Source organism: Pseudopipra pipra, chromosome 1 (assembly GCF_036250125.1).
Source record: "Pseudopipra pipra isolate bDixPip1 chromosome 1, bDixPip1.hap1, whole genome shotgun sequence".
In the NCBI taxonomy this organism is placed as follows: Eukaryota; Metazoa; Chordata; class Aves; order Passeriformes; family Pipridae; genus Pseudopipra; species Pseudopipra pipra.
The window spans coordinates 11,914,155-11,940,319 of record NC_087549.1 but is presented as its reverse complement, the minus strand read 5'-3'; the positions used below and the strand labels follow the sequence as shown (position 1 = coordinate 11,940,319).

At 41.2% G+C, this 26,165-nt stretch overlaps 1 protein-coding gene and 1 long non-coding RNA gene across 4 annotated transcripts; one reads left to right on the top strand and one right to left on the bottom strand.

Moving 5' to 3' along the window:
* Positions 1-639: 639 nt before the first annotated feature.
* ANXA13 (annexin A13) lies at positions 640-25,292 on the bottom strand. 2 transcript variants are annotated; one of them, XM_064645520.1, is made up of 12 exons: positions 25,172-25,274; positions 23,425-23,499; positions 11,603-11,681; positions 9,274-9,368; positions 7,504-7,674; positions 6,904-6,937; positions 6,739-6,818; positions 5,432-5,500; positions 5,113-5,214; positions 3,091-3,166; positions 2,140-2,252; positions 640-963 (listed from the first exon to the last, which is right to left on the bottom strand). In XM_064645520.1, the coding sequence occupies exons 1-12, from the start codon at positions 25,184-25,186 to the stop codon at positions 844-846; spliced, it is 1,029 nt and encodes a 342-aa protein (XP_064501590.1). In that variant the 5' UTR covers positions 25,187-25,274; the 3' UTR covers positions 640-843. The 2 variants fall into 2 exon arrangements, with proteins under 2 accessions (XP_064501590.1, XP_064501600.1); XM_064645530.1 differs by lacking the exon at positions 23,425-23,499 and having other exon boundaries at positions 25,172-25,292.
* Positions 959-5,113, top strand: LOC135409663 (uncharacterized). 2 transcript variants are annotated; one of them, XR_010428301.1, is made up of 3 exons: positions 959-1,142; positions 2,102-2,264; positions 4,254-5,113. It is a non-coding gene; the product is annotated as an uncharacterized LOC135409663 (long non-coding RNA). The 2 variants fall into 2 exon arrangements; XR_010428300.1 differs by lacking the exon at positions 4,254-5,113 and adding an exon at positions 3,769-4,244.
* Positions 25,293-26,165: the final 873 nt, after the last annotated feature.

Genomic DNA, 26,165 nt, shown 5'->3' with positions numbered 1-26,165 from the left:
GGTAATTCAGGAGGAAAGGGACCTCCAGTGGTCTATAGTTCAAGCTCCTGCTCAAAACAGGGTGAGCCATGAGATCAAACTAGGTTGCTAGGAGTTTTATCCAGTCAGATCTGGGAAATGTCCCAGGATGAAGACCATGCAGCTGTCCTATGGCCCATGTCTGCTGTTTTGGGAACAGATTTCCCTGCCTGACAGATCTACCTCATGAAAGCCCTATCTGTTTCCCTGCTGTTCTCCTGCACCATATCCCAGGAGGTGGTGCTGATGGGGACCGCAAGTCCTTATCTCCTTCATGGAAAAACTTAGGAGGTGACTATGCTGAAAGGGTAACTCACAGCCAGGGAAATCATTCTGGCCTTCCCTGTTGACAGCAGGATTTTAATCAGGTCCTGACTTAAATCCTTAATTCACAGCCTTCAGGTTGTTTAAAGAGCTGTGATAATGAGCTGAGAAGAAATTACTATCCATTTTCTCTTGGCAGGACTGTAACAGCATGACATGCCATCCATTGAATCGAGGAGAGAATAGGGATAATATTCAGAATGAGAGAAAGACAGAAAATCTACCCAGAAGAAACAATGACAGAAGATTCCTTCACATATGCAAACACAAAGAGGTCAATTTAGATCCATTTTTTTAAACATGTCTTTATTGCTTAAGGACATTTGGCAAGATAGCCATAACATAAACCTCACGTTCAACATTACTTGGCAACACATTTCCCAGTTGGAAAGAAAATAAATTGGATTTTTTCTTTGTGCTAATGCCACATTTTTTGGATGCTATTTTGGAAACTAATCAAGAGGTGGCTGCTCAGCATGCCTCTTCATTCTTGGTGGCTTTTTAGTGCAAAATTGCCAGGAGCAGCTTTCTGAAGTCCCCAGAGGTATCGGATCGGACAGCTTCAGCTAATGGCTTCTTGTACATTTGCTGGAACTTCTCCTTTATTGCTGGCAGGTCGCTCTGAGGAGACAAGAAGAGCTTCTTCAGAAGAGAAATGCATGCTTTGAGTAATATGCCCTGCTCCTACCAGGATCCTGGGGGTCTGATCCAAGGTCCACCACACCTGGTGGGAGGAGGACAGGAGAAAGCAGGAGGTCTAAAAATCTTGGAGGACTTTCAGCTTGACATTCAGATTTGAGGTAAGCTCACATCAGATGGTGTGGTGAGGGGATGCTAACTGAGAAGAGGGCCTGTGTGGAAAGCCATGCCAGGTGACTGGGGAATCTCTGCCCAGAGGTGCTGGCACAGTGTTGGTACTGGGAAAACACACACAGGTTGCTGTGAACTCCTGAGGCCATTCCATGGCGGCAAGCAGGGAAAGAGGGACTTCCAGGAGTATGGCTAAAAGAGGGTTTTAGTAACTTTCTAGTTACTACTGGGGGGGGGAGAAGAAAACTCCTTGTCTTGAGATTTCCTGTGAAAAGGCACCTAGGGCACAGATCTGATCTCTGTCACTGCAGGTTTTAAATATTATAATGATTGGGCTGTGCCTTAACAGAGAGAATACCCTGGAGCCTAATTTCTCACAGCGTGGATCATTGGGAAATATGCTCTCCCTGTCCCTCCCATAGAGGAGCTCCTCCTCTATGTCGACTGAAACAGACCTGAAGTTACAACCTACAGAGTTTACAAGGAAGACTTAAAGATTGTGCTTAAGATTTCAAATGTCTTGTGAAGTTTCGTGCTTTTTAAAATGACAGTTATACTCTTTTGGCTTTTTATTTTTCCTCCCTCCTCCCCATCTGTTTTTCCCAGCTGGAATCAGAGAAAATTGGCAGCATATGTTTATAAGCAATTCTCAGTTTGGGAACTGCTGCTTCATCATTACTTAACTAGGAATTTACTTTTATACATTCTGTTGGGGCCAGACCCCCCCATGGGTTAGTTTTAACCAGGTACAGTTGACTCCACTTGAAATTGCCTGCATGCTTCCTGGTTTAGTTCTTTTGAAAACAGAAATAGATTTAATATCAAAACTAGAGTCGCCTGGGTACAGAAGCAGAGTGTGACCACTGATGTCATTGGGCTGAAAAGGGTTTACTGAGCACATGATCTATCAGGACTCACTCCATACCCTCTACATTTGTATTTCTCCCAGAACTGATGTGAGGCACTACAGGATGCAGGATACCCTACCTCAGACCTGGTCACAAGGATGCGAATCAAGGTCTCTTCATCAGTCCCAGCTCCTTTCATCGACTTGTGCAGAAGTGTGGCAAAGTAACCTGGGCAGTCTTTGGCACAGCTAACTAGAGAAAACAGTAAGAGGCCTCATTATACTTGTGTATTTATAGTTTGTGATACATCTTCAAGCAGCAGTAAATAAATAAGGAAGAAATAAAGGAAACTCTCTAGGGTTTATGCTCAGACATATGAGCTGGCAGGGCTTTAGTTCTGAGACTGGTCCTCTATCAGTATGCAAGGAGAAATCTTGGAGTCGGAATGGGGACATACAATTTTTCCACAGGGAAAATATGTTACACAGGGAGATCAGCACTGAGTACTCTGCCATTCCACAGTGAAAATGACATAAATGAGAACAAGCATTTTCCCCTCTGACGTTCCTCTTGCCCATCTATTCTTGGGGTAGCTGCTCACTCTGTAGATCACAGGGAGAAGATCCGGGAAATCCTAGATCCAGATGGATAACAGCAAAACCAGTAAGCCAACCAGAGACAGGGCACAGGTTTAAATATCAGTCACAGTCAACCCTAGTACTAAATTGCTGTTGAGGACCCTGTACATTTCTGTGGTCGGCCAGCACTCTTCTGTGATGCCCAGGAATCTGCTGGAAATTATCAGCAGCCCAGGTCTCAGGGGCAGCTTGGAGGTGGCTGTTCTCTGTTAGAGGGCAAATAATTTAGCTGTGGGGATAGAGAACCATCTGGCTGGTTATTTCTGAAACCAAGGAGTCCAAATCACTATTGAAAACTGCCTCTTCTTTTCCTGGCAGATATATCAGCTCAGTTTAGGGCTATCTCAATGGCTGTTGCCAAGCTGTACTCAGACCCCCAACAAGCAATGTCAGGTCATTGCAAGAACTAGAAAAGAAAGGTCTTGAAACTGTTTGTTTGTTTGGTTTTTTACCAAGAGTCAGATAAGCCTTCTCCAAGTCTCCAGACGTTTCACTTTTAATGGATTCTTCTATGTCCTTCCCACACACCTACAAGGACAACAAAAAGGAGCCATAAGAGCTGCTGTCTGTACATGTCATCCCACTGCCATAAAAGCAGCATCAGATTTGGGACCCAATGGAAAAAGGCCAATTCAGATCCTTTACAGTCTTTCCAGTGGAGTAATTCAAGGGCAAATGAAGTTCTTCTCTGGTGTAAGTGCTCACAGAGCCACTGGCACCAAGAGAGGGTCTATGCAGCCAGGCAAGGCACAGTGGTTAAGAGATGGATAACCTACATCAGTCGCATGTGTCTGGCAGCTTCTAGGACAAAGAAACTGCAGCTTCTTCTTGAGTGACCCCCGGTCAGGAGAAACTGTTTGAGCTTTGTGCAGCCACTCTGTCAAAGGCTCTGGATGGCTCCCACACAAATAAGATAATTTTTGGAGCTTTACCAGCTCTATGAAGTTTTGTTACTTATTGTCTTTGGCTTCCCAGGGAAAGTTTACAAGCACTGCAGTTGTCCCCAAGTTTTTGTATTATTCTTTAGGAAAGGGGAAAAGCAGACTACCACTTCAAAACAGAGTTTATCCTGACATTTATGAACTTCAGGAACCTCAAAGTCTTTTACTTTTCTCTGTTTTGCTTATCAGGATGGCCCTGCATGATTCAAGACTCCATTGAACTTTTAGGTCAGAGCTGGGACACCATGCATACAAGACAGCAAGGACACCTTCTGAGGATTTAGGTTAAAGTTTTGCAGGCAACCAACCTGGTTTAGATCTTGCCCTATTTATCTCTGCAACTGCAGAGGAGGACTGATTTTTGCATTACTCTAATCTTGGCCCACTTCTACTTCGAGTACAGCCAGGCAGGATGTGGTGAATTGGTTTGGGCAACCCAATCTGCTTGGCTTTAGGAATCAAAAAGCCAAGGTAGCTTGGCTATTGGAGCATTTAAATGAATCCTCAGGGTTTGGGCCACTCTGAGGGAGAGAGTATTAGTTTGTGACTGGGTTTGTTCTCCTGCCAGCAACAAACCAAAACTTGGATTAAGCTGCAAACATTTTCCCAACTATTGGTTCCTTATTATGCTGACACTGAAATATGGCCTTGACTGGAGCATTTTTCATCTTCAGTGCCCAGGGTTACAGTTTTCTGATGAACTCTGAGTCATCCCAGGGAAGTTCAGGACTGTGAGCCAGAGGCTGGAGGGGGACTCTTTCCTAAGAATAAACATCACTGCTGAGCTTCCATCTCGCTGCCAGGAGAAGGACCTTGGATCTCCCACAGCTTTTTCTTTCTGAGGTAATTTCCAGGCAAGATATCTCAGTGGAGGTCCAGGCCCAAGCATGTGTAAAATGCCTTGGTGGGTGACATCAGGAGAAGTACCAAACAGCCAGGATCCTGCTGCCTATTTTGCCTTATGTTCGGAGACAGAGGAAAGCACAGCAAAGCACCTGCACAGGCTGTCTGCCCAGCGTGGGCCGAGAGGAAGCTTCTGCTGTGCTTCTGCCCAACCAATATGAGGAGTGAAGTGTGGGGGTCAGGAGGAGAGACCTTGACAGGTTCTGCTTAGGAGAAGGAGAGGAAAAGACCAGAAAAGCAAAACCTTGCTTCAGGGCAGCAGTTTGTGAACCTGTCCCTTTGCTGCAGGAATAGGGATACCCACTGCCGTGCAGCTGTGGGAAGGAAACAACATTGTGACATTTATTTGGCTGGATGTTGTGTAGATTATGAAGGGGAATAGGTTCTTCAGTGGCAAAAGATTCAGCTTTTATCCATTATTTCTGTAAACTCAGGATATAGTTGTATAAAAATGTTTTCCAAAATTCTTAAAGCATTCAAGAAGTTATAAAATGACAAAGAATGGATTGTCCACTCTACACAGAATTATTTAGGTTGAAAAAGACCCTTCAGATCATTAAATGTCATTTTAGGGTCTGCACCTACATGTCAGGCCCTGTGCAACCCACATTGCAGAAGATAATAACTCACCTTTTCATAGGCTTGAAAAGTAGCTCTCAGTTGACTATAGCTCCTCTTTGCTAGGACCACATTGAAAGCCAGCTCTTCTGTCCCCCAGCGGCCTTCTCCTGCCTTCAAAATCACATGTTATTTTTTTGAAGCACTTGTTTATTCACAGTAGAGACAAGAAGTCAGCCAGAGCCCTTGATCCACCAAGCTCCAGCCTGAGCCCTCCTTTCTCATGTCCTTACACTGTCATTGCTCCCATGCTTGGTGTGTTTAGTCATCCTGGGGCAGCCCTTGCTGCACAGCATGGGGCAAATGGGGATTTTTCCCCAAGTGCACTTACTTTATACAGATCTGAGGCATCTTGCTCAGCGAGCTCTGCATTGACCTGTTCAGTCTCATCTCGGGTTGCCTAGAGAAAAAGAGATGACTACAGAAAAAAACCAAACAAGTGCTGGTTACATATCTTAGTGGAAGGGAAGACTTGTGGGCCTCACGAATACTTTGGTTATAGTTTTGCTGCCATCTGCTGACAAGTGCCTGGTGATGGGCACGGTGGGACTCGGTGCTGCTGCTTTGAACCATCCGTTCCTGTTCGCCACAGCTCCCGGTTTTGCTGACTTTTTGTTGCCTATGTGATAGGGTTTATCTCCTAGTTTTATTTGCTGTGTGCTTGGGCCCTAATGAGATTGCAAACGCTGATGTCTCTGGAGCAGGAAGGTTCCCAGCACTTGCAGTGAAGTGCAGACGGTTTTCACAGTGCTGGATATGCCCTAATAACTGCAAAATGTTTTCCTGACTAACCTATATACCCTAAGTGTTCACCAGTACTGTAAAGCCTGGGAGAAAATATGAAGGACTGATCTATGAAAAAGAATATATGAATAATATGTATTTGCCACTCCTGAAAATATACTCCAGGAGATTGAAAAGACCTGTATCAATACTTTCCAGAATGAGAATATTAACTGTCATGTATTTAGTGATGTGACTGTTACATCTTTAAAGCTTCTTATATTTATCCAGTCTTTTCATTTCCCAGGGCTGTCAGATCTGACTGGCTACCACATTGCCTTTCTAGGTGTGATCCTATTTTTCTTAGTTATAGTGTGTCTTTATGAAGATACTGGTTTTTTGCTTTGTTTCATGAAACGGCTTTAAAATAAAGTGTGTTCTAATGGAAAATATGCTTTTTTGGTGAATGGAAAACTAACGTAACAGCAATCTCTATCTTACTTGTTCTGTATCTATCTGAATTCTAAAATACTTATCTGAGATGGAAATAAGATTTTGCTGGTTTGGGGAAAAAATCAGCAAAATGGGGCCATGACCTCAAATGAGTATTCTAGCCATTACTATGCTATAAATAATAATAAAACAATACTGTTATTTTCAAAGTATCAAAATTTATAAAATTCCTTCTGGCTTTATAACTTCTGGCTATATATTAAAAAGCTCTAGATATAAAAGGCTCTTACACTGAAGAATGCCTTCTGTTTATTGTAATAACCTCATTATTATACTACACATCATAACTACAGTATTATAAATACCAGCTAATACTTATTATGATTACTTAGGGAAGACAGGATCAAAAAAAGGAAATACCTCTGTCAGGTAGCTGCATAAAAGGAAAGCCCCCAGCCTTACCTCCAGTACCATGACTAATATCTTCTGAAAGGAGCCACTTGTGTCACTTTTAACGTCAGACTCTAGATCCCTATCAAACACTGGGAAGAAAAAAAATAAATCTATGAGGGCTCACCCAGCGATAAAAATTTTAAATGAAGATATTTGAAAGATAAAACTACTTACGCCGTTTGTAGGCCTCTTTTATGTTTACAATTTCCTGGGCAAATTGAAAAAAAAAAAAGAAAAAGAAATATAAAAAAATGTTATTAATTAATAAATAAGCAAACAAAACACCAGCAAATCACTACCATGCCCATATTGTGTGAGGTGTAGCAACCATGGGGATGGGAGAAGCCATAGGTTCCCTGGTTCAGGACAGCACTTTGAGGGATACCTGACTCATGCAGGTGTTCCTCTGCTTTCCCCTGCATCTAGGTGAGAGCTAAAGGGCTTTTTCAGTAGGATTTCATTCCTATACCTCTGAACCACTAGAGCAGTGCCAAAGCTGCCTTTAACACATATCCAGGGATTTTTTTCTCATCAGTGTTGCCTCCGTGCCACCCACAGGAGATAGGAGTAGGACCAAGGAAGAAATTTAAATTATATTGCTCTTAACTCCTGCAGGAATTTCGGCTCTAGTGTGGCAATCTTATTACTGCAGTCATTGACAAGAGGCACTTCATCCGTAAAAGTTGGGCTGATCCTTCCTTTTCCTCCCAGGTGGATGCTCTTGGCGAGCTCTTTGCCCTGCTACCTAAGGAAGGTGACACACGGTGTCCCAACCTTGTTGTTTCGTGTGCAGAGAATCTCAATCAGCAGCGACTCATCCGTCCCAGCGCCCTTCATCGCCTTCCGGAGCTCTCGGGCCTCGTACTCGCAGGGCAGGTCCAGCAAAGCCAGCACAGCCTTTTCAAAATTCCCACTCAGGTCTCCCTTCAGGTCCTCTTCCATCTCCTGCAGGGACAGTCAGGAGGGTTAGCGCAAAAGCTGAGGTGGGATTAGAGGGTTTCTTTATTTGTTTGGGGAAATTTAATGATTTAAAAGCTTCTTCTGTACTGCAAAGGGACAAAAACATTAAAACAAGGCCTTAAAATACGCACTTTTTTTTTTTTTGCAAAATAAGTTCCCTAGAAGTTTTGGTTTCAGATTGAATGAAATGACTGTCCCATCTTCAAACACCAGTCAATATCAGCCCAGTTTTTACTCTTATTTGTTTAAACAAATGCAAACTAGTGTTCTTAAAAGCTTAGCAGAAGTTTACACTGAAGCAAAACACAGAAGCTTCCTGCTTGGAAAGAGCTGCCACAGAAGGGTTCAAACTTAGGAACCTTTTGGTTAAAACTAACTTATTGGAAAAAGCAACAAATTTTTGCAAAGTGCTTTGGTGCCAAGCAATCAGCATTTTTTCCCATCCAAAAAAAAAAAAAATCAACCTTCTTGGATGTGATCTACTTAATTCAAAATTTAGAGACCTCGGAAAAGAACTAGCCAGTGTGTAAGCTGAGGATGCCTGCTGACAATGTATTTGCAGTTAACATTTCCTGTAGTATGGGAAGCACTTGACAAGTTCAGAACAATGAATGAGAAGTTATTAAATTCCCTCTTACACAACCCCAAGTGAACACATGTGTTCAAGTCAGAGGCTGCCATCAATGCAGGCACCATGAACCCTGCAAGTTCCTGGAGAATCAGGAGAGTGAAATGGTACAACTTGTGTCTCCTTCCTGAGAGATTCACGATGCCCAGGCAAGGGAGAAGGGTTGATACATGTTGATGTAACTGGGAAGTCTCAAGACATTTGCTCATTTCTGATGCTTACTTTTATTAATCCTCATTATAGAACTAAATCCATAGTAGTTATGGAATGAAAATCTATATCATGCTTGCTGTAAATTTTACATATAGAAGGCTTCAGATTCAGTGCTGACTGTCTTATTGACACTGATTAATGACTAATGAGCAAGCAGACCTTAGGAAAATACCAATTTAATAATGAACTCTGCAGGATTCAGCTGTTTCCTGAAATAATATTATGGAAGGTTTAATTTTCTTGCACGCAAAATCATTAAGGGAGTCTATATTTCCTCCTGCAGAATTCAAGTGCCTAATGAGACTTCTTAGTTTTGCAACATGTTTTACTTCAAGACTGGAATAAAATATAATTGTACAAGATCAAATAGTTTCTTTGAATTTGCATCTGGTCTCAGTGGGACTCTGACTTAAAATTTCCCTTTTACATTAACTTTTTTTCTGAATGTGCTGAAGATGAGCACAAGCTGAAATATTTTGTATTTCAGCTATGAATTATTTTATAGCTCTCCCAACTTTGATTAAAATGCTCTAATCTGGTTAAGGCTGATTTCAAGAAGACTGAGGCATAAAATTAGAAATATAATCAGTATTTTAGGAGATAAAATAAATTGCTGAATCAGAAACTAACTGGTGTCCTCCTTAAATCTGCTGTGCCCTTGGTATTTTCAAAAGCAGAGGCCTATACCATGTATTTCTACAGGCATGAGGTTTGAAGCAGAGAGGCCATTTATTTCAAAATACCTTGCTATACAGAGCCTTGTACTTCTGTTTTATTTGTTGTCTCTGCTCCGATGTTCGACTTGACAAGACTTCAATAATTTTCTTTTCATCAGTTCCTGAAAAAGAAGTTGTGCATAGGAATTATTCTATCAGGAATCTAATGCAGAAGAAAGAAAATATGATCTCTAAAGAGAAAAGAAATTGCTGTACATATATCCCCACTGGCTCCACCCTTAGGATTTGTAACATCTAACATTCTTTTGAGGATAAATTTAACTTAGTCAGATACAATGTTCAGACCATAAAATAAAAATTCACCATCTCATGGTGTTCATATTTTATCAGGGAAATTGAGTCTTCAGTTTGAGAAGGTCAGACACTGCTCCTAAAATCAGGGTTATGCCAGTGCCCATAGGCATACATGTTTTTGGTGACAATACTTGTTTGAGTAGTCCCAAGGAATCAGTCATCAGATCCAGTTTAAGTGTGTGAACTGTTGTGCTGGCACAACAGAAGGAGGGGTGTGGGGTGAGAGGCTGGGGTAGAGGAGGATGTCTTTGAATCAGCTTCATTAACCCACAGCCTGGATGTACAGCCTGTACAAAATCAGTTTTTGTTAAATGGAGTCAGGAAGAGGAGCCAGAACCAGCCTTGATGGTCTGAGTCTGCTGAAACTGCTTTGCTTGGCAAAAAGAGTGCAACTCACGGGATGCCCAGAGAGATGCAGCTGATGTGATCCCCATCACACAGGGGAACTGAACATGCAGCACTCCTCCAGGAGAAAAGCCCTCAGTCAGCTTTGAGCTGTAACTTATGCAGTTGGTGGAAGAAGCTTACTAAAGGCAATGACCTTGTTCTTGTACTTTCCTTGCCCTCAGCCATATAAACAGATGTTTGAACTGAACAGAGCTTCTGGAAGGCATTCTGTGGCTAAAGAGACAGTCATGTTACCTGGATGTCCAAAAGACTCAATAGAGCAGCTATTGCATTAACACAGGTGTCCTGGTGCACTTCCATTTAAGGGCCAGCAGCTTGACTCAGGCATTATTTCTTCAAGACAAGTATTGAAACGGAGAATTTGAATCAGAAGAGGCATATGACCCAGCAGTGCCAAAATGGCTATAGTATGCAAAGAGTTTAGATAGCAGATCAAAGGCATCAAGCCATATGCCAGGTCTGCTGATGCACATCCTGCTGGTGGACACTACCCCATGCTCTCCTTGTGCTTTTCCATCTGTTGCACCCACCTACTGCACTTTGTGCTGTGCCTCAGTGTTTTGGGAGCAGGGACCAACAAGGGTGCCTGAGTAGCAACCAGTACAAAGGATAAAATTACAAATTATTCTGGCATTCAGCAACAGCTGATGCATTTTCATGCCTCATATCACCACCAGGTACATGCAGGACAGCTTTTGCCAGTTGGACATATTGCCCAGTTCTTCCTGCTTAGAACTGAGGCAGAAGATATGGTCCAACTTTAGAAGGAAGTATACTCCTCTCTGACAGTGTGGGGTTAAGCTCTCAGTTGGAGGAGAGTCCTCTGGGAACTGTCTTGAAGGGGCTCAATTGATAAGACAGGAAAAGTTCCTGAAATTCAGCACTTAACTAGCTGATTCTTAATCTCAGTGCTATACCAGGAAGAATTGCTTAAATACATGTTTACTCTGCAAAGACCTGGAATGAATTAATAACTTATTGATCTCATGTGCTGCCTGGATGTTTATCCTCTACTGGACATTGTCACCTCTATTGACCTGAGGATGCCATGAAACGCTGTGCATTCCTCACTCACATTAGTGCACAGTCAGGCAGCTTACTTCAAACTACCTCAGAAGATGGTGGGAGCCAATATTTTTTGTTAAAAATCAGTGGTGCAGGTTGAAAAAACTGTATATTCCTTTCAGTTGATAGAGTTGCAGTGGGCTCTGATGAACACACTGACGGTGGTGAAGATAGAGGTGGTGATGTTTTTTACATCAAGGTTCCTTGAAAGCCTGGGAAGGACATATAACCATGACCTAAATCTGCCCTGACTAGCAGGACCTCACGACTGTGATATCAATCTTGGCACCTTCATGTTCCTAGCACAGGGATATATATACAAATAGTATGTTTACCCCAATTCTCTAGAGCCAAGTAATTAACAAACTAGATCTTACCAGTCTTTGAGAAACAAGCTGGCTTCCCTTCCCTTTTATCTTCATGGGTGTGAATGTTCTTTGAGTCAGTAAGTGACAGAAAGCATAAAGATTACCTTAAACTCATTGGAACAGTTGTTTTGCCTTAAGTTAATGTACATACTCTTTATAATATTAACTGCCCTTTGTACAAAACCCAAGAACTTTCTTACCTGCTCCTTTGCAGGCACTGTGTATTTTCTTGGCATCTCGCTCTGCATCAAAACCATGATGATGGTGTTTATGGCTTGACTAGAAAGACAGAGGCACAACAGACACATGGAAAACAATTTTGCATGAGAATGACAGCAGTTTGGGCCTGGTTTTTGCTTGATCTTTGTTCACACCATCTAAACCTTGAAGTTCACACTGGGCTTTGACGAAACACTATACTTGTCACTAGGGCTCCTTGAATGGATCCACAAATAGCTGTCACCATGTGACACACAGTGCTGAACTTATATAACTTTGTTCTGTCAGTTCTGGCTAATTCAAATAATTAAGGGTAATAACTTCATATTAGGCGTCTTCATGCCAGATCAAATATTATTTGTTTGTACCACTTTAACAACAGGCAAATACAAAAGTCTTGGCAGGTGCGTACAGAACCAGGCTCTGAACAAAAAGTGGTCCTGAAAACCTTTCTTTTGTTGATGCATTGATGCAAACAAGATAATTGGAGATATATGACATGCTCAAGCTGTTTTTTGTTGGGGGTTTTGTTTATTTGGTTTTTTTAAAATTTTTTATTTATTTGTATTTTTATTATTTTGGAAAATTAGGACATGTGGCTACCTTCAGCTAAATCTGTTTGGGAAAATAATTCAAAGTCCACAGCCATAGCTGCAGTTTACAGCCTGACATATCAGTGTAAACAGAAAACTCTGTGTGCTTCTAATCTGACAAGCTGTGAATCACAAAGGTTGAAATGCTCCTATATCCTCTATTCTGCTGTTTCTCAGACAAGGGTAGAATTCTCTGAGACCACAAGGTCAGCAACAATTTCAACCACTGTAATATTATTAATCAGATCTCTTAAATGCCTAAACTCTAAAATAGTACTAAAATATAGGTCCTAGGCTTGGAAATCAAGGGAAACTATATATAGACCATGGACTCCAGGGGGTCTAAATGGGAACTGCAAGTGCTTTGGCATTTCTATTCAAATGGCAACATGAGGATCAGGCTACTTGCTTGGCAGGGCTGCCAGGCACTGGCACCACCACAGTTAATAAAGGGTTATGATACCCCAGGGCATGGCAGTCTGCTTTTAAGCCCTCCTGAAAATGTCACAGGCCTATTGAGGAGCAGAAGAGGTTAAATGGCTGATTAACCTCCTTGTCTTTGGAGATAGCACAGGGTAGAGACAATTTCTGAAAGACATTAGGCACAACATCATTAAGCTTGTGGGATAAAGAGAATTTAGCCATGTGGCTGTGGGCCATGGTCTGCCATGTGCCCATCTGGCCAGAAAACATGTTTTATTTACAAGTATAGATACAGCCTGAAAGTCTGTTTATTGGCATTCTGAAAAAGTTTCATGCTGTCATCTTGTAGCTCTGGTGAAAGAGCTACAACTCTGGCTAAAGGGGTCCTCCCTCAGGGTCAGTTCTCAAGGAGAAAACCCAAATCCAGTCCCTACACTGCTTTACCGATCTACCTTTGTGATAGACTAAAGGCCATTTGGGTACCTGGCTTTTCCAATGCAGTGAGTAGCTGAGATACAACTTACTGCTGTAGTGCAGCCATCACACTGAAACTGAAAGTTATTTTTACAACTATAACAATTAGTAAGGTACAACAACAATAAAATAATTTCTCTTCATCTCTACAGCACAAGCTAACACTTTAATTCCCACATCATTGTGACAAATGTTGTTTTTAAAGATGTATCCTACTGTATGCTCACACGCAAGCTTCTTTAAACCTTTCAAACAACATGGAAATAAGATGCTTATAAGTAATCAATATTTTCTAATGGGAGATTTTATTTAACAGTCTTCAAATTTCCCAGGAAACTGGTCAAAATGGAAAGGGAAAAACACAAAGTTAGAAAAGAGAGGCACCGAGTATACAAAATTAATTACATTCACACTTTTCTGTGATGTTAGGTGCTTCTCCTTTGGTGGCATCATGTACAAAATATATGTACTAGCAGGCTGAGAGAGATGGGTTGTTCAGCCTGGAGCAGACAAGGTTCCAGGGAGATATCATTATTTTGGCTCTGTAGTGTCAATATGCTTATGGTTGATCTTGCTGTCTGTGTTAGGCAGCCACTTCTGAAGTTATTCTAGAGTTGTTTGCAAAGAGTTTCTTTGTAAGCATAAGGACCAAGGGAGCAGCTGAAAAACCAGGAAAAAAGAAAAAGTTCTGTGGCACAAAAGTGCTAACATATCAAATGTAGACATTTGACTACTTTGCAATTATCGAAGTGCTATTCTAATTTATATACTCTCAGATTCACTCCATCAATACGAGGGGAGAACTGTTGTTTCACATTCACTGCCTCCTGACCTGGGGCAGGAGATGCACTGGTGAGAAGAAAGAGACTTCATCTGGCATTCACTCCCACTTTTCAGTCATTCAACCTGGACAGAAACACCTATACAAACACTGAAAGGCAAGAGCTGGTTTGTACTGCCTTGCCTTGCCCCTCAGCAAGTGCTGGGCTGTGAGAATTGCCCTTATCATGCCAGTGCTGTTGCCGCTGCAGCTCCCACTGCTCAAACCCTACCACAGATGCACCTGGTCCTGGTAATGTCATGGCAGGACACTGAGAGAGTGGTTTGCTCTCTTATGTCTTGATGGCTGGTCAGTTATCCTCAGGTTGATGAGTCCCTAACTCCTGGGTACAACCTGTCATTGTAGGTGTTGTGTTTGTGTGTAGCACAGGTGAAGCAGGCAGGAAAATGGTAACACCAGAGACTGAAATAATATTGTAGGTTTATGAGGATTCATAAAGATATATATATAGAAACATTTCAAGGGAAAAATCATGCGGAAGGGAAGGAAGGCCTGTTTCTTAATGATGTTCAGGACATGTTTGTTTTAAAGCACCAGAGGAATTTACTGAGTAAGCTCTGCTAAAGCCTCTGTCTTCAAATAAATCACTGAAGGATATTAAGTGGTGTGTCTGGGGGTTACCATTCTTATAGTACTGTGTGTAATACTAGCATCAGCTGTATAGACAGGAAATCTGATACTCTGGGTAAGTGACTGTCAGGGCCAATGCCTGGGTCACTGAAAAGCCCTGGCTAATATCCACTACTTGCTGAGTCCCGGCCTTGACCTTTCCCACTGACGTATTGTTCCCAAGCAGGAGAGGGAGAGCTGTTTCAAAACTGTACTACTTCTTACCCTGTGGATTTTGACAGGTGGATTTTCCTGTAAGGGATACATGGGAAAATAAATCAATGTTTAATACCATTTGTAACTTGTAGGCATTTTTCTTTTAAAAACATGGGCAGAATCACTTTAGTATAGTTCTTGTTTTAGAGTTAGGACCTTAGATTAGATTTGAGTGTTTACTGACTTAAAATTGTTCTAGCAATTTTGGTGATAGCATGACATGGAGTCTGAAATATTAGGTGGACAGTCTGAACTCAGACTTTGCAGCTGGACACAGGATGTAAGAGAACCCGCTTTCAAAAATCAGTCCGGCTCCATCTACTGATTTAATTTTCTTCTCATTTCTCTCCAGTAGTTCTATATTAATTAGTGCAACCAGAGTTCTGTTGGTAAGAAATCTTTTCACTTCCAGCATAGCTGTATTTCTGGCCTGTGTCTAGGCTTGTTTTAACTTAACCTGAATAGTTTTTGCCTCACTCAGGCACATTTTAGACAATAATCCTTTTCCCTTGAAACTTTGGCTAGAATTGCCATAGATTTATTTCTATTAAACTGGACAGATTATAGCTGACCTAAAACTAACACTTCTAACTTGTAAAGCACATCAAGTAGTTTTTCTACATTTCACTTTAAGGAGCTGTAAGATGAGTTTATAGTTGAAGATGGTCTAAAATGCTTAGAGAAGCATTTGGAGATTTTTCTTTGATGTTTTAGCATGTGAAGTCCTTATGGAGCACAAAGAAACTGTTTAACGAAAAGGTCAGCAAACCCAAGAAAGACAGAGGAGTGGAGGGCAGGACTGAACTCTGATGGATTCAAGGCATCAGTATTTCAAATAGGTGGGATACTGCAATACATTGCAGACATTTCTGAAAACAAAATCTAATATCTTCCTCGAGCAAAAGACAACAAACCTTGCAGTAGATGCTCATCTGTCAGTAGACAAGAACAGAAGAAATGCTATCATGAACATGCCAGGTAACTTCCCATACTGCAAAAGAGAGACAATGTGCCCTCTCTGAAAACAGCTCATAATGCAGCTTGAAAAATCAAAGCTATTTTTCCAGTTCCATCATCTCATGTGGGTGCCAAAAGCATGCTCAGGAACAGAGATTTATGAAGTACTCTCAGAACAATGGAAAGAGCAGCTGCTCGGGATGCTGGTCACCTACTGCAGCTCTAACACAGATCAGAACTGATAATGTACATGGATATATGCAGATGCAGACCCTTACAAGAAAATCACTAGCAAGAGCCAGCAGGAATGTGACTGCTGACCAGAACAGTCAAGATGCGGCTTAAGTAGCTTTGGGCAAAGCTCTAAAAAGGGCTGGATTTATCCAGGCATGTTGAGTGCCTACCCCTGCTCTTTATTTTTGCCAGGTCCATTTTATGTGCTTTATTTAGTGGATGTCTAACTTCAAGCTTCTCTTTTGCTGCTGTTTTCTTTCTTTTTTTTTTTTTTTAACAGAAATAAAAATTAAATTTCACAGAAAGGGCAGACTGACCCAGCCATGCTCTTTACAGCATTAACTCATGCACTTGAGTGGGGTCTGGAATAAAATTCTGGGCAGTATTCAGTTGTCTAAACATAGGCCTCTGGTGCTGTTAGAGATGTCCCAGGGTAAGCTGCCTGCTGCCCATCAGACGTGTGGTCTCCTCTGGGCCTGCACCCATGAACGCGGTGTGGATGTTTCACATACCTGAGAGCATCACCAGTGGATACTGGAGGTGGGCTACACAATCACACCAGAGTTTTTCCAGACATTTTCTCATGCTTCACATATATTTAATTATGTTCACAAAAATGCATTGGAGAAAAACGAGGTTTTAAAAAGAATGACATAAACTAGTTCCATGTGCAACAATCTGAGCTTTCTTCTCTACCAAGCAGGCGAGCACCAGCAGCCCCTCTGCCTGGTTTCCGACAGATTTACATCTCCTGACTGGCTCATTTTGGTGCCTTTACCACCTACTGCAGCTGAACCAATTCCTGTGATGGACACAGGCATAATGGCCTATCACTGTGTGTATTCTTCGGTGTCTTATAAGGGTTGAGCTCATGCCTCGGTCTTTTGTTCAGGGGATTTCTAATATAGTCTCTCTCTTAAGATTTTCAAGAAACATAACAGGCACTATTAGTTTTGAGATTAACAACCTGCTGGTAAATTAATCTAAAATTATCCAGTGGATTCAAGTGTTTTTAGCTAGGGTGACGGATACATACATACTCCATTCCTCTACATCCTCTTGCATTCTGTTTCTTCAGGAAGCCAACCCCCAAACAATCCATAATATCCCAAAGGTAAGGACAGGAACACCAGAAAACCAAATAGACAAGTCAGAACAATTGAAAACCCATCACAGAAAGGAAGCTATGGAACCTGTTGAGATTTCTCGGTTCTCACTATGCACAGTCATTGAGTCACCAGTTCAAAGACCTTCAAGGAGTCCAGTCTCACACTAATGAACCAGTTCTCTTCCAGCTTAGCACAGCTAGAGCTGTCAGGATTGGTTTAGGCAGAGCTGCTCTTGCTGTAGGCAATGGATAAGTGAGCTGACACCTCAAGGTGCCTTCCAGTTTTATGATTTTCTGTCTTTCTCTTTTGTGTGGAGAGGAAAAATTTGTTTTCTCTGTCTACCAGGAAATATCCCAAACCATGTAGTCGCCTTGGTAGCATAAGAAACAACAATACCAGGGTGTGCACCTCGTTAGTTAAACTGTACCTAATACACTAGGATCACAGAAGACAGCTTCCGGCAAATCAACACCTACATGATTAATTTTTTATCAACACACACATATCCAAGATTAATTATTTATCCTGGCAGAAGTCTTTAATGAGCTATAATGCAACTGGAATCCAAGATTAACTAGACTAACAGAAATGGATGGGGGAAAAAAGGACATGTTGTCTTAGATCTTATGATTAAAACCTTCTAGTACATCACACATTGTCAAGATAACATCCTGTTAAGCAGAACAAACTCTGAACTCCCACCAAAAGCTATACTCTTAATGACAGCCCAAACCTCATCATTCATTTCAAGCATTTCTGTCTGTTAAGAATAAAACACAAGAACAAACATGGGAGTAGGCTGCTGTATTTTAATTCTGATCTACTGCTATAGATGGACTGAAAACCTAATGCTTTGTACTTCATCAATAGTCTGAGTTACTAAGACAGATGTTGCCAGTCGTAAAGATTTTTTTCGCCCTATCACAGTGGTACCTTGGGCCCCTTTGACCTGGGTCAATTTTTCTGGATCACAGCAGAAGGTATGAGCACAACCAACTCAAACTATTCTATGATTCTATAATAGTCACAGTCTTCTACCACTTGATAAGGTGTATTATTCTTAAATAAAAATAATAATGTCACCTTATTTAAACCTTTGCATTCCAATAGAAAGTATATCTTCCCCTTGTGTCAGCTAACAATGCAGTCGAGACTGGAATCAACACCAAGAGAGAGGAGGACAAGCCAGTTCAGTGGTAGCATCCAGCCCGCCTGACAAGCAACATCTGCCTCACCCATGGCAAAGAGCCTGGAGAAACATATCACACATCTCAGAGCTGTGGATGAGAGAGCTCTCTGAGTCAGCAGGCAGAAGATCGCTCCTCTAGCAGGGGCCTCCAGCTTTGCCATGGGATGGATGAGGGCCTTGGTGCCTCATGATCTGTGGTGCCTCGTGATCATGTTAGCCAGCTTGGTGTGGGGCTGCAAACTTTCCTGGGGGATAAAAGGTTGGCCTGCTCAGAAAGCTCCAGACCACCAACCAGAAAGGGCAGAAAAGCAGATAAAACTCATTTCATTTCAGTGTGAGGGTCCTCCCATAAGAAAAACTTTCAAATATTAGAGCTCTTTAATATAGCGGAGAAGCAAAAAAACCAAAATTAATTGCTGGTAGGCAGGGTCAGGTCTCATCTAACTGGGAAAGGCCATTCAGAGTGAGGATATCTCATCATTAGTGGATGGTGTGCTCACCATCTCCTATCATCCTTGCATCAGAGTAAGAGGTTCTTCTGTAAGCTCTTTCTTCAGTAAAATTCAAATAATTGGGCTCAATTATTCAGGTAGGAATTTATGTGAAATGTGAAAGCTTTTAGTACACAGGTGAGAGCGTACATATTGAGTCTTGTGTTGTGTCTGGAAAACCCATCTCACGCTGGGGTGAGTTGTGGGAGGGGGGCTTAAACTTGGAAATTGGATTTTAAGAGTCTCAAACCACGACAATAGGCACTAACATTTAAAACCAAACAGAAGCAAACAGCTGCAGCACGTTGCAGCAGGGCAATATCAGAAAACACCAGGGCTTGTGCTGTGGTAATAAAGAGGCGGGGTTGACAAACACCTTTTTGACGTATCAATTAGCAAGTGCTACCTTGAGACAACATGTGTCTTGACCACACGGTTCCTTCTTCTCCTAGTTTGTAAAACATACCTGTCATTTTTGTCCTGTCATTTTTTTTTGTTCGAGCATTTTTCTCAACCACGTTTTTGTCAACCACCATATGCAACTGGAAAATTGCCATCTGCTTCCTTGCCTGCTCAGAGAATGGTATCAGTCTCTCTGAATGCTATCCACCATCTGCCGGCCAGGCTGTCACTCTCCCAAATCCTTGCAGCTGTTTTATGTCTAACAGCTGTATGACAGCAACATCCTGGCTTGTTCCTGACAGTCTATTTGCTATAAAGATCAAAACAATTTCTATATGAATCTAAACTGGATGATACAATATATGTAAGTCTTATGGATTAAACTTCATTACTCAACAGCCTTTGCAATGACTCTGTGACTCTTTCCAAACCGAGAGGTGCAAACCCTGTTTTCTATATCTGAGACTAAACCTACAGTGACAATGAGATCCTAATAGAATTAATCATATTTACTTTTTCCTATTACAAACAAGTGGCAACAGTGAAGGTAATGTTCTGACACTTAAACTGCAAAATTAAAACCATCTTTCTCCTACAATGTCCCTCCTGTTTCTAGTAGTTTTTAATACATCATCTCATAATACTTGATGACTAATTTTTTATCCAATTTATTCATGCTCATCACCATGACAGAGAAGTTCACAATTAAGAGAAAAAAATAAGTTTGGGGTGGTTCTCTCATGGCTGAATTTTATACTGTCCAGTTTTAAATGCTTCCAAACATTTCTGTAGCTGGTAGAATACCTTAATACGGAGTACTTTTAAAATCAGTTAGCTACCAGGACACCATGCAGTGGGAATGCCAATGTTTCAAAACTGCAGCTTTTATTTCTAGAGGGTTCAAGCCAGATACTTAAATACAGATACCTTTGAGACGTGTGAGCACACCCAGCACCTGCATGGGGCTGGCAGAGGGGACATGGGGCTGACAAGGACCTGACTCACCTGGTGGAGCAGCTGAAGCCAAGGCAGGAAAGGATGCTAGAAATCTTCAAAGACACCATGCCTATGGATAGTCATGATTCATGCCTCACATCACTTCCTTTTAATACTTACCTTGCAAATGGAAGCCATAAAAAAAGCAAACAAATGGCTTTATTCACCTTGGACAAATCTAGTATTTCAAGTCTCTGTTATGCTGGGGCAGACTTGTCTACTATTATTTTATTGACCATAATACCTGGTTGGGAAAAACTTGGAAACTGGCATATTTTGTCTCTTTTTCAGCTGAGATACCAAATCCCTGGCTCAAGTGTTCTTATGTCTTACTAAAAATTTTACACTCATTACTTTAACTAAGACTTGTGATGAGTTCTGGTAGGTTAACATGGATGAAACTGAAGTAAATTCTTGTGTATGCCAGCGTGAAAGCTAACATGACTTAAGTATACCCAGAGAGGGCTGAAATACTTGGGCACAATCTTTGGGAACATCATGCTGACTCTTTCATGTATTTTAAAGCTCAATTATTTACAAGGATGTTGCACCCCATCAGGGAAGCCCCAAGATGACATGCTTCTCCCCTTGGCCCTTTATTGTTTCTAAAATATTCCTCTGCAATATGCATTACCTAAACACCATCTACATATTCACAGACACGTGAAGGGCTGTTACTATGCAGATATGTATGTTTAGTGTCCAAAAAAGCAACTGTGCCCATGAAACTTGGAGATTTCTGTGTCTAACAACTTTCTACATCACAGGAAGGAGGTGGAGGAAGTTTCAAGATACATTTAGGTCAGCTGAGTCACCTAAAGCAGCAGTAATCGATCCATTGCTTCAGCCAGTAGTCATAGTTAACATAAAGGCAGAGTAATTTTTCTGGATAGCAACTGTTAAAAATTTTATATTATTTTGAAAATGGCTGAGTTCTTGTTTGACATGAGTAGCTAGAACTGTTGGGCTGCAAGTTGAACCTTATCTAAACTGTATGGCTGTGTTGTTTAAGTCAAAGACGGATTATAGTGGAACCTGGAGGTGATAATCTGATCATTCATAATAGTAAAGAGGGATTGTAGTGAAACTTGAACAACCTGGACATTAATAATAGTTAGAATAGACAAACCTAGCAGCTTAAATATTACTGAAAAATTAATAGCTGGAGTGGACAGCCACATATTGTGGTATATGAGCTGTACCAACCATATTACAACATGGATTACAGAACTGACCAAAACCAATATGAAGATGACCATGTGGCAACCACCTGGTAATGCAACAGTGAACCAATAAAAAAGGACAAGACCCCAGACCATAATATTACCACTGGTCTGGACTATTGCATGAGGAATGGGGAGTTTAGATTGTGAGGGTTTAATTGCCCAATGGGTTTCTTTGTTCAGGGTCCCTCTTTTGAGGCATCTAAGCTTGAGCTACCAGATATCATAACTGATTTGTGCCAATAAACCTATCCAGTGGAGATGAGAGTCTAGTGACAAAAATTTCCTAAACAGTGACAACAGAACTTAGTAGAGTATACTAAAACTGTTGTATACAGAGAAGAGCATTAGAGTCCAGACACTTTGGAATTTTTTATATTTTTGTAAAACATAATTCCTTGACCTATTTACATCATGTAAAACACAAATGTAATGACTGATATTTCAGATGGGTTCTTTTTTTTTTTTTGCCACAAATGCATCATAATTTTTTCATGTGTAGATGCCTGTTAACACCTACTACAACAGCATTCACAGGACAGCCTCAGACCTAAAAGGAGCAGCAAATATCCCGGGTAAAAAGGGACCATGGGAATGAAAAGAATCTGCCACAGCTCTTCCCCATTGCTGAGTGGCTGAACAAGAAGTTATTTCTGTCTTCTGCTGACTGTGGGCTTATGGCCAGGGACCAAACAAGAATCGACTGTCACTGAACACTGGTCTGCCAGGGGAAGCAACAAAGAGCAATTGTTGAGCTTCGTGATGAGACAATAAAATCTCGCTGTGGTAATACTTGTACTAAGGAAACATTTCTACAAGGGCAGTTATGTCCATAGGCAACAGAGAAGTCCCTGTGATGTTTGTGACCTTATGCCCAAGAGGACTCCTCGGGCAAATATGTTCTCCATGTTATACTTACTTTTTTACCTTAAAGTTCCCAAACCACAACAACCTGCCATCCCCTTCATATATTACAGAGCCCTCCCTGGCAGAAGGTTTAGGTTGCTTTAGTGAGAAGATGAAACTCAAGGGTATGCCAGAGAATCTCTAAAAATGGCTAAACTAAAACCAAAGAACTCACCCTCCCCAGACTAACTAAAATCATAGAATAATGCATAAAGAGTCTTCATGTATTTTTGAGAGACAGAAAGTTAAAAAAATTGCACCATTTCACATTAGTAAAAATCCACCAAACTTTCCAAATCATATAATAAAAACCATTGCTGCTATTCCCAAAATGTCCCCAAAGCATCCTCCTTATAGCAGAGCAGCAACCCAGATTTTCAGGTGGATTGACTTTTAATATTAAGGACAGCAGAAGCATAGATAAGCTTAATGCAAGACTGAAAATAAATAAAATAATTAGAGAACTTAAATCTCTAGGGGTGTGCCATCAAAAACACTGCTTTATTGTAGAAAAAACAACCAGACTGAGTTCAGAGATCAAAAAGGATTTGGAACTGTGCAGATTTGGAGCTATAATGTTGCATTAGGTGCAGTTGGGAACTCAGCTTCTAACAGTTGGTGTTGGCTGGAAAATTTTTACTGAAAGCATTTTTTTCAGTCAAATTTGATTTTTTGTTCAAAATAACATGTTCAGGAAGATGCTAATTGTGATGAAAGCTCCATTTTAAAATGACATAGCTGAAAAGTTCCATTTTAACATCCACATAGTGGAACGTTTCACTGAAGAATGCTTAGCTTTCAATGAAAACTTCATTTAATAATGACATTACAAAAAAAAGAAGTTTTAAAACCTAAATCTATTTAAACAAGTAAAATATCTCATTTGATATAGATGATCAATTTTATATTTCTTGCAGCAGAAGCTATTGATAAGAATTTCAATTCTGAAATTTCAAAGCAGATGAAATTTTGGAGAGATGTGTTATTCAACAGAATGAAACAACCCATTTTTACCCAGCCAGTAGTGCCAGTATTGACCACAAAAGAGGAGCTGCCCCTGTGCATTGCAGTGCCTCCCAAAGCCACCATAATCCAACAGCAACAGGTGCCCCTTTCATCCTTCATAAAAACAGTGCTTACTGGCTCATCTGCTGACAAACTGGTGGTCCCTATGGCTGGTTTTCGTATATCCTCTGTGAGTTTGTAAGACTTGCTCTGGAGGTTTAGAAAACACAATGCATAAGACACTCATGAGCCTACGGTTGCAAAATATGAGATCAGGAGAAAGAACAAACTGCAGTTGAAAACTCTTTTATTTTATTTTCAGGCTGTTCCAGAAGTGGTTCTTTGACACGGATGCAGGTAGTTCTCCAAGATTACCTGTAACATCCTAGTAACAACTGAATGGTGCAATTCCCAGATGAGTCATGGGATTCTCTTTCAACATGGGCTCACACATCTTCCCAACGTAGCCTACAGCACAACTCTGTTGTACTGCACCTACATCCAAGGCTACCTAGTCCAGCACGGAGCTCATACACCTGCTGAACCTGCCTGAGATGCAGTGCTGTGATCACTCCTACCACAGATAGACCCTGGCTGGCTAGTTTAAACCTGAATTGACTACGCTTGCTCTACACTGCATTCAGTGTACATTCAGTCCATTGAAAGGCTCTCCAGGGCCAGGACCCTCAGGAGACACCTGCCAACAACCCTGTGAAGTGTGATTACGTGGGCACCTGGGGCTTCGCCTTTTCTCCTATGCACTGGTAGGTTGCTAAACTGCTCCCTTCTCTCCCCTTATCCAAACAGCCAGTCAGCAAAAAGATGGTGTCAAGATGGGACCATCCACCCATTCACAGGGAGACAAAAAGCTCCTTGGATTAGTAACTGGAGCTTTGTGCAAATGGTATGTATGGGTTCTCTTGCTCAGTCCGCCAAAGAAAATGTCCCGCAGAACTGGTCCACAAGCACCAGATCCTTGGCATCTTTCAAGGCCTTGCTGACTTTGAATTAAAAAATAGTCACATGACAAAGTATTATAAATCTTAGAGAAACTAATGTCACATTAGCCTGTATCAGCAATTAGGCTGTCTTCTATTGATATAAACTGTGAAATTACAGGTTTTCAGCATTCAAGGAGAAAATGCATTGCTGACTAAATATTGCTTTTATCCATTGGTTTTAAAATTGGAGCTAAAACTCCTTAGCTTATTTAGCACAAGCTACTTAACTTTCAGAGGGACCAATCATTCACTACTATCACACACAAGCTTTTGACAATCATGGTTTTTTGAGGTTAAATGTCATTATTCAGACACACAAATGTTAGCCAATATGGTCTCAGTCAAAATTCATATAGTAATTTAACGCAGTAAATCCTGACACCTGGATTTTAATCAGGCCCTTCTGCAAGCACCACACTTTGAGATTACTCCTGTCCCTACTGTTCTGTGATAAACAGCCAGATTTTCAAAGTATTGGCCTTTGGGACAGGAATGTTTTCATATTTCTTTAAGGAATTATTTTAGCATTCAAAATGTTCCAATACAAATTTTCTAAACTAACTAAAATTTGTTTTCCCATGACATCCGACACATCACTTCTTTTTATCAAAATGAGAGTGCTGCCCTGTTTAACTAAGCCACAAGGAACATTAAAACACTTAGGACCTGTGTGTTATAATAATTTCATTATTCATATACTGCAATGAAGCAACGTTACCAGCTACACACAAGTTCACCACACAAACTTAAAGCTGAGGTTTTAACTTTTGAGGTTAAATCTTCACTTGCAGCTGTATTAATGCCATTTAAAGTGAAAATTGACAAAAATAAACCAAGGAAATTGTTGCATTCTTGACAATCCAAATTAAATAACTACTTACATGTGAACTGCCCATTTTGGCTTAGCCTGAATATGGAAGACGCAACTCTTCTGCTCTTCAGTAAAACAAGCATGCAGATGGAATAGTCAACTTTTACTACAGCAGCTAAATCCTACCCAACCCTGGGTTAATCAATAACTTATGACTATTTAAATTCTAGTCATTGCAAGGTGGGGTGTATTCACTATTACCTGGTGGCTTTATTATCCCCACTATCAAATGTCATATCCTGTTGTGTCATGGAGCTGACTGGTTTCTCTAAGGAAAATCAGGATTTCACAATGTAAGCCTCGATATCATACATACTAATTTATCTATTTTTATTACAATGATTTAAAACATAAAACTATTGTACCACCCAACAATAACCTTCCAAACATTTTAGAAAGAAGGATGCCTCCTTTGAAGAGATTATATTGGATCTTATGGGATTTAGGGGTATTTAATATGTCATTGAGGACCTCAGCTCCTACAAAATATTTTGAACAGAATCTCACTGTTTTTATTTGGTTTATGTGGTCAGGTTTTGGTAGTGGGGAGTTTCAGGGGCATCCCTGTGACAAAAGACCAGGGGTTGCCCCCATGCTGGACAGAGACAGAGCCAGTGACTCCAAAATGGACCCACCCAAGGACAAAGTTAAGCCTTGTCAATGGTGCTGGTGGTGTGGTAATGTATTTAACAAAGGGTAAAAAATGCTGGGCAGCAGCTGTGAGAGAGGAATGAGAAAAACCTGAAAGAAACAGCCCTGCAGACACCTAGGTTGATGAGGAAGGAGGGGAGGAGGTGCTCCAGGTGCCAGAGCTGAGATTCCCCTGCAGCTGGTGGTGCAGCCCACAGTGAAGCGGCTGTGCCACCAAAGCCCATGGAGCTCCACGGTGGAGCAGAGATCCACCTGCAGCCCATGGGGAACCTCACATGGGAGCAGGTGGATGTGCCCTGGGGGAAGCTGCAGGCCGTGGAAAGCCCTTGCTGGAGCAGGCCAGGAATGATAGC

Excerpts from the sequence above, each read along its gene's own strand:
- ANXA13 (XM_064645520.1), bottom strand. Across the intron at positions 6,938-7,503 it reads TCTGCACACGAAACAACAAG|GAAATTGTAAACATAAAAGA; the intron begins GTTGGGACACCG and ends CAATTTGCCCAG. Across the intron at positions 3,167-5,112 it reads CTTTTCAAGCCTATGAAAAG|GTGTGTGGGAAGGACATAGA; the intron begins GTGAGTTATTAT and ends TTGTCCTTGTAG.